The 9,081-nt window shown below is 31.4% G+C and overlaps 1 protein-coding gene across 2 annotated transcripts; it reads left to right on the forward strand.

Annotated features, from left to right (window-relative positions):
• Positions 1 to 2,275: 2,275 nt before the first annotated feature.
• On the forward strand, positions 2,276 to 6,836 carry LOC107843766 (probable mediator of RNA polymerase II transcription subunit 26b). 2 transcript variants are annotated; one of them, XM_016688156.2, is made up of 10 exons: positions 2,447 to 3,048; positions 3,136 to 3,326; positions 4,281 to 4,346; positions 4,452 to 4,534; positions 5,116 to 5,168; positions 5,286 to 5,413; positions 5,508 to 5,535; positions 5,648 to 5,964; positions 6,047 to 6,137; positions 6,276 to 6,836. In XM_016688156.2, exons 1-10 carry the CDS (start codon positions 2,886 to 2,888, stop codon positions 6,410 to 6,412), a joined length of 1,257 nt encoding a protein of 418 aa, XP_016543642.2. In that variant the 5' UTR covers positions 2,447 to 2,885; the 3' UTR covers positions 6,413 to 6,836. The 2 variants fall into 2 exon arrangements, with proteins under 2 accessions (XP_016543641.2, XP_016543642.2); XM_016688155.2 differs by having other exon boundaries at positions 2,276 to 3,326.
• Positions 6,837 to 9,081: the final 2,245 nt, after the last annotated feature.

Raw genomic sequence — 9,081 nt, forward strand, 5'->3', positions numbered from 1 at the left:
AGATTTAAAATTTGTAAATTTGTTTAGGCTTTCAAAGAATACTAATGCTATTGATAAAATAGAAAAAAATTACTTCCCTCATCCAATATTTATTGGGCATATTCAATTTTGCACGGTGATTCATAGTAAACAAGAAGTTAATTTACTAATTCACCCCTTAAAAAAATAAGTGTGAACACTTTAAAATAGAATTAATTACAAGAATAATATGAAAAAAAATAATTAATGCTTTCATTATTTAGTAACATGAACAACTAATATTTCTACCCAAAAAAAATCTGAATAATTAATATGAGATAATTCTTTTTAGTAAAATAATTGATTAATATATGATGAAGGGAGTAATTAATTTTATCTTAATTTAGTAAATGATAAATAATTTGAAACATGTATTTACTGTAAGTGGCCAACCGAAGAAAGTAGAAAAAAGGGTATAATTCTCTTATCACTAAGATAAATGTATTAGTGTGGGTTGTGAGACAATGGGAAAAAATTTAAGTAAAAGATTCAATGAACAATTTTCAAATATATATTTGCTTTTTCTTTTTCTATTTTAAGTAATAGAAGAATAAGGAAGTTCGAAGTGATAATAATAGTATTAAATAACAATTATTTTGTCATTAAAATACGAACTTCATATAATATCACTATTTATAAAATTGACAAAAAAATGTATATGAGATAATTTAACGTAGCCGTAGGAGTGTGACGAGACTAAAACAAATAAGGTAATTATGATGTAAGTAAAGAGAAATTAAGCTTAGACAAAACAATAATGAATAACAATCTACAGAGAAAAACATATTTTCCCTATTCTACCAGAATTAGTATTTTCATTTTCATTTAGCGTGACTCGAACTCTCAATTTACAAATTGATGATGAACATGTTCAACTACTTGAATAGGCGTTACTCATAAAAGATAAATACATTGTTCAATGCACTACCAAATAATTTATAAAGTAAATTTTTAATGTTGCTATGATTCAAAACAAAAGATACCTAACTAAATAATGTTTCATTCGTTTTTATTTATGTGTCTTACTTTTTTTTTGTATTTATATGAAAAAGAGGTCTCTTTCTATATTTAGTAAGTTTTTTAATTTCAATATCATATATCACAAATTTAAAATTATAAAATTTTAAAAACTACATATATTTTTAATTAAGAATCACAAAAAATAAAAATTTCTCTTTATTTTTTAAATTTCATACTCAATCAAATTAAAACACAGAAAGTATAGAACTAGATAACAAAGAATCACATCATCACTAAATTACAATCTCCTCAACTCCTCTTTCCTCCAAAAAATAAAAAAAATAAAAAAGGGAAACTATTTCAAAGCAAAAGAGAATCACTCACCTGAGTTTTTTCTTTTATTTATTTTCTAAATATGTCACTACTATTTATTATTTTAATTTATTTGATTTTTTATCTTGTTATTCGATTGTTATGGTTTTTTAATATAATTTAAATTTATAATATTTCTTTTGAGTCAAGAATATGCTCGAAATAATCCAACCATAAAAGTACAAGAAAAATCTACGTTTATTCTATTTTTTTAGACTCTATTTGTAATGCTTTCACATCATTTTTTTTTTTTAGTTAAGATCCGAATGAAATAGTCTCTCTATATCATAAGAATACAGATACGATTTGTGTATATTCTATCTTTTCAAGCTTCATTTCTATGCTTCATAACAATTTTTTTCAATCGAGGATTTATCGGAAACAACCTATCCATCCCAACAAAGGTATAGTAACGTTCGTGTGTATTTTATCTTCTCAAACTCTATGCGCAATGCTTCCACAACGTTTCTGTTAAGCAAAGGATTCATCGAAAATAATCTTTCTATCCCAACAAGATTATAGGTAACATCCGCTTGCATTCTAGCTTCTCATACTCCATTCATAATTCTTCCAAGACATTTCTGTTAAATCGAGGATTTATCAAAACAATCTTTTCATCCCAATAAAAGTACATGTAACATCCGTCTGTATTTTATCTTCTCAAACTCCATTTATAATTCTTTTAAGACATTTCCGTCAAATTGATGATTTATCAGAAACAACCTTTCTATTCCACAACGATACACGTAAGACCAACGTGTATTCTGTTTTTTCAAACTGTATTTATATCACTCTCGTAACATTTCTTTCGAAACTGAAAATTTATTAAAAATAACTTCTCTATCCCATAAAAGTATATATAAAATTTAGGTACATCTTATCTCCTCACTTATAAAATCACACCGAATATATTATAATTATCTCTATGGATTTTCTCCCTAAGAAGAAAATTGATCCTTCCATAACCCCCTCCTTATGTAATCATCACCTACCCCCTCCCCCCTCCCCCCTCCCCCACTCCCTACGCCACCCTACCCCCTAACCCCTACCCCCACACAAACCCAACAAAAAACAATACTTTTTCTTCCTCTCTTTCAAGTCTCTTGAACAAGCTCCTTGTATTACATTTCCATAGAAAGAAAGAGAGAAGGAGAGAGAAACAAATATATATAATTAATTAATAATCAAACTAGATATATAGCTATATACAAAGATAGAGAATATCTTTAACATATATTCTTTTTCTCTCAGAAATTTTTTTTCTTTCAATCGAAATAATTTTCTCTAGATTTTTCAATCGATTTGCCGCGAAAAAAAATAATCTTCATCAATTTTTCACTTTTTATTTTTTTTTTAATTTTCTCATTTTTTTTTTTTTTTTTTTTTTCTGAAAAAAAATTTTTTTTTTTTTTTTAATTTTTTTTTTTTTTTTTTTTTTTTTTGGGATTTGTGGGTATACTTAATATTGAATTTTGATATCTGGGTATTGATAAAAATTTGATTTTTTGATCTGGGGTTGAATTTTTTTTTCAGTTATGGCAAAGAGTAATGGGAATCTTGATAAATGGAGGGATTATTTTGGTACAGCAAATTCAGATATATTTGATATAATTGAATATGCAGTTTTAGTAGCAGCAGCTGATTGTCCAAAGGAGTTCAAATTGAGAAGAGAAAGAATTGCTGAAATGTTATTTACATGTAAATTTACTATGTGTTTTGGTTGTGATAAAGTTGAATTAGCTGTACCAGTTGTTGATGGTGTTGTTAATGATGTTGATGATGAAGGGAAAGTGAAGGGTAAAAAAGAGAGTAAAGCTAATAGCAGTGTTGGTAATCATGTTGATGATGTTGTGAATCAAGTTAGTAATTATAGTTATGGCGAAGCTGAGGCATTAACTGAGGAGATTGAGGAAGAGACACAGACTTTTGGAGAGGTTATGAGGATCAAGGATGTCATTGATAACAGCCAAGCTGAGGTTTATTTCTATTTACTTTTAGTTATATAGTTGATTTGAAGTGTTTTTTTGGTGTTTGGATTTTGTTTAGTCAAGAATTGGATTTTGTGTGTATGGATTTTGGAGTTTGACTTGTTTTGGGGTTGATCAGGATGAAGAATCTTGATGATTGAGCTTATGTTGTTGGATTTTTAGAACTTCTAGTGTTGTCTGACATATAACAATGGTTACTTTTGTGGTTGATCAGGAAGAAGAATCTTTGATAATTGAGCTAATGGTGTTACATTTTTGAAACTTTTGGTGTTGTTTGGCATATAACAATGGTGACTTTTATGGTTGTCTTTTCTTCTGGGGTTGACCAGAAGGAAGAATCATGATGATTGAGCTTATGTTGTTGGATTTTTAGAAGTTCTGGTGTTGTCTGACATATAACAATGTTTACTTTTATGGTTGATCAGGAAGAAGAATCTTTGATAATTGTTGAGCTTATGTTGTTAGATTTTTTTTAGAACTTCTGCTATTGTCTGACATATAACCAGTGGTAACTTGTTTGGTTGATTTTGATGGATTTGAAGTTTCTTTTCTTTTGGGGTTTGTAAGGAAGAAGAATCCTTAGATAATTGAGCTAATGTTGTTAGATTTTCCAGAACTTCTGGTGTTTGTCTGACATATAAGAATGGTGACTTTTGTGGTTGAATTTGATGGTCATTCTATTTCTGTACTAGTTTCTATAACTGGAAAATCTGATTATGAGGCAGTTTCCATGTCACAGTTTGGAAACCTTTATGCTTTTCATTTCCTTTTCTCTTGCCCTTTTTGTTCTTTTGATCTAGTTGAACAAGGTTGTTGCTTTCTTTAGCTTTGGAAAGTGTATGAAACTACTTTTGAACTCTAATCTCTTTTGCCATTTCACTTGCTTGGTAGTTTTGGGATTTATCTAATAATCTGGTTTTGATTTATTGTTTGTCTAAACAGTCTTCAGAGTTATTCGAATGCTTAAGAAGGCTCCAGCTAATGGCTTTGTCTGTGGAGACCCTGAAGGTTTGATCTTTTGCCACTTGCAGAATTTCATCCTTTATTTGTTTGGTTGCAGTTTTAATTGATTTTGCATCTTCTTTTGGGCGTAATTGGTTGTTTATGTATCAGGCCACGGAGATTGGAAAGTCAGTTAATTCTCTCAGAAAGCACAACTCAAAGGATATCCGGCATCTAGCCCGGACATTGATTGAGTAAGTAACTCTTGTATTATTACTGAAAATAACTGTAAGATTATCAAAATATGAATCCACTACATGGTTGTAGTAGTCTGATATCCGGACATCTTTAATGCGAGTAAATTTGTCATTTTCGCAAAGGTTTGAACTTTTGTCGCCTAGTCGAACTAACTTGTCGTAGTGGTTGCTCTGGACAGCTTGATTTGTCGATTGTGTAGTTATGAGCTATTATTACTTTCTAACGCTTGTCACTATTTGTAGCTTACAGTTTTTCTTTAATTGTTGTAATGTTTACCATTTGAATGTTGAGTACATGTAGCTTAATTATCAACGGATAGTAATGATGGTCATCGCTTTATTCATTCAGTGCTTTGCAAAATTTTGTGACTCACTTCGGGTAGTCTTTTTTATTTATCAGAAGTATATATTGACCTTGCTCCTTACCCCTGCAATTCAATCTTTAGTTTTCTGTTCTGTATCCCTTCGTATTGATCTGCGCAACTTGCTGATTTACTGTTTGGGAGCCTGTCTGTTTCTATAGAGTTGCGCTTTAAGTTAAACATGTTTGTTGCTGATCACATTCTTATGGATCACAGGGATTGGAAGGTCTTGGTAGATGAATGGGTGAATGCTACTGCAGCCTTTACAGGTTACTATTTAAGAGTCTCTTGCAGCCTTTTCGATTTTCAGGATCAAAGAACTATTCTTTGTGTTTCCATTTGCAATTCTGAGCTGAAGTTTGAACCGATTTATTACTTGCGTGAAGGTACTGAAAGCACTCCAGAGTCTATGAAAGCGTCTGTAGTTGATCAAGAGGAGGAAGGACTTCCTTCCCCACCATTAGATGACTTAGCTTTCTTTTCTGCTCAGACTACTTCGATGGAGTTGGGACAAGTATGAACAACTTCCTCTCTTCTAGAAATTTGATTATTTTGCTTTGTGAGCTGCAACTGACTTATTTTCCATTTGTTGTTTGTGAACGATGAAGTTCTTTGATGGCATGGATGATGATGGAAGTGAGTAGAATCTGTGTCCATATTCTTTCAAATATTCCTTTACTATTCGGTTCTTTATTCGAATTCCCCACTAAATAAAAGTATATTGTTCTGATTGGGGATTTTGTTTCAGATCCTCGAAACAGTGGGGAATTCAATGAGAACCGTGGTAATGGCAGAAAGCCATCACTGGATAACCAGAACATTCCTGTCCGGAAGCAGCAGTCTGCTGAATGCTTCGGTGCTGCTCCTAAAGAGAGGAAGCAGGAAGCCTTAATCCAGAAACAAACTACCGTTGTCAAACCAAATAAGCCATCCGGAGGTAACTCTGGGCCCGGGAGACAAATTAGACCATCCTCGGAACAGAAGCTCAAGATTAACGAGACAAACTTCCAGCAGAAATCTGACAAAGGCACAATTCAAAAGAGGCCTATGACGTCTCAACAGAATGTAAGTATCTGTAAAGGGAGTTATCTTGTGATTCATGTAAAGCTTCGCTCCCTATCTAACTCTGCATAATTTAACTGTATAGAAACTTAGACAGTCAGATGAGGATGCAGTTCAAGTCAAACTTGAAGCAACAAAGAGAAAGCTCCAGGAACGGTACCAGGAAGCTGAAAACGGTTGGTCCTTTACTCCTGTTTTAAGCTTTTATGGATACTTCCAATTTTAGTGGATACATATGTAAGCATTGAAATCAATTGATTCACGACCGCAAGGTCTGATATATTATCTGAATGTATTTTATAATTGTCGTTCAGCCAAGAGGCAGCGGACAATACAGGTTATGGAGTTGCATGATATCCCCAAGAGGGCCCCAAACCAAGGTCCTGGCCTTAAGAATCCTCATATGAGACCTGGCAACAATAATAGGCATTGGGGAAATGGACGTCGGTGAATTGATTTGAACAAACTGTCTCAATAAGTTACTCTAGTCTCTTAGAAGGACACCGATGACTCCTCAGCTGAGTAAATTCTCAACTTGCTGTGGAAACGGAAGATCTCATATAATCGACCCTCAACAAAGAGAGGCCACTCTCAAATCGGGAGATAGGCATGTAAATGTTATCGGAGTTACATTATGCTTGGATAAACATTTTCTCGGACCTCACAGTACAGGGTTTGGGCTCTTTGGTCTAATTTCTTTTTGATTTTTAGGAAGGACATAATATCGTCCATTTTGGATGAACCATCTTATGAGCATTTAACAATATGCTTTCATAGAAATACCCTGACTGTATATTTGCACAGAATAAGTGCATTTTCATTTTGGATTAGAACATTGAAATATGATTAGAAAATATAAAATAATGGTTACATTATGGTTTTCTCCTATTATTTTCTTGAATCGAGGGTCTACCAAAAACAACCTTACCGCCCAAGGTAGGGGTTAGGTTGCGTACACACTGCCGTGCCCTCTCCAGACTCCACTACCTGAGATGATTTTGTTCTATGTGGTTCTTGATATTATTATGCCATGTTTGTTTGTTGACTTTATTGGTTGTGGATAAGGACTCCTTTTTCTTCTCTTGTATAAAAGTGGGAAAGATTTTGTTGATTGTTAGTTTGGTAGGGGTTTTGATTACCTTGTTATCAGGTATAGCAAATGGGGGTTGGATGATTTTAGGTAGGGACACATTTGTAGAGAAATAGTTGTTGCACTTGGGGTGGGGTGGGGTGGGGTGGGGTGGGGAGATGGTGGATAAGCAACACCAAATGATGTATGACACATACTAGTGCTTTTAATCTTATACTCATCCCGTTTCATTTTAGTTGTCGCTTTAGTTGATTTCGCGCACACTACTCATCCCGTTTCATTTTAGTTGTCGCTTTAGCTGATTTTGCGCACACTAGGAAAGCAATTATAAATATAATGTACAGTTTATGAAGTTATTCCTATTTATCATGTTTTTTAAATAGAATTGAGCAATATTAAGAATCTTTTTTTAATGTTAAGGGTATAATTAAAGAATAGTTGTAAATTTTGGTCTTATTATTTGAAGTATAATATTTTTGGGACAATTTTTTTTGAGCTAAAGTGATTGTACCTATTTGATTTTACACTACATCAAATTTAAACTCCAAACTTGAAAAGAAAAAAAAATACTAATTCAAGATTGAAAAATGGTTCAGACCAATTTTTTCTAGTAAAAATGTATTTTTCCTAATAAAGTGTTAGTATTTTTTTCCAGTGACGTGTATGTCTAAATACGACTTTAATTTTCAAATATTTTTTTTTCTATTTATCTTCAAATACAATTTTTATTTTTAATATCACTCGATTCATATCCAAACGTTTACTCAACTTAAGATTTATAAATATTTCAAGACCTATTTTGTTCAAGAGTTTGTGGATGTGAAACATTTTTGTAGTTCAAATTTTAGAAGATTTTACACGTCTCTTAGAGCCTTAACCATGCCATAAAACTTGATTTATCACTAATCACTTAATAAAGCAATAAAAGTAGTTGAAAACAATTTTTTCAACAAAATAGTTGGTGATTTAATGGGGAAAAAGCCTAAGTGGGTCCTACTTATTGCCTTAACAAAGCCACTATCCTTCAAACACATCATCTTATCACTAATATAAAATATTAATAAGTGGATGTATTATTATAAGATCCATTTATTTTGGTGATTAAATGTATTGTGAAACTATTTAGGTAGAGTTGGTAAAGAAGGTTGTTAAGTGTTAAATCTCACTCCAATAGGCAAACAGAGAGATAATGAGGAAAAAGAGAATATATTATACTAACATATACTCAATAAATATGTCCAAAAATATACATATTAGTTAAAGTTTTATAAAATAGCTGGTCGAGTTCATTTTTTTTTATTTCTTCTAGCGATATATATATATAATATATAATATGACTTATACGTATACAAAGATCTGCCTGCTATTTGAAATATAACCGATTAAGTAGATTGTTATTTAGGTTAATTCTTCTTAAATATTTAACATTCACGACTAATGCATCTTAAAAAAAATATCATTTCTAAGAAGATAAACTAATTAAAATTGCAAACTCGTTCTTAAGAAATTATTACATTACTCAAGAAATTCATTTCTCAAAAATCTAATATCAGCAGAATATGCTGATTTTTTTTTCCACCTTTCAAACATCACAAATAATGTTAGTAGTATGTTCTTTAAGAAGAACAATGACATTATATCAACTAAAATTATCTCGGATTTGTAAGTATTCATTGACTCTAATCATGTTTCAGAATTGTGCTTTGAATATAATTTTTTTTTTTTTTTTTAGATAATATCTTATTCCATTGTAAGAGATTTTCTAACGTGAATTCAGATTTAGTAAAAGCCTAATACAAATACCAAACGCCTAAAAAAAAAAATCCAAAAAAGTAGTACAATATGTTCTTTGTTGAATTTGACTCTACTCTTGAATGAAGACACTGAAGCATATCATGTTACTCTATGTAATAAACAAATAAACAGATAAAGCAAACTAAATTCCAGACGCATTTTTTGACTATTTTCCTAGGGGATGAATATGGAATTTTGACCCCACAAGTATTTATTAATATATTTTTATTTAGCGT

Source organism: Capsicum annuum, chromosome 10 (genome assembly GCF_002878395.1).
Source record: "Capsicum annuum cultivar UCD-10X-F1 chromosome 10, UCD10Xv1.1, whole genome shotgun sequence".
Taxonomy (NCBI): domain Eukaryota; kingdom Viridiplantae; phylum Streptophyta; class Magnoliopsida; order Solanales; family Solanaceae; genus Capsicum; species Capsicum annuum.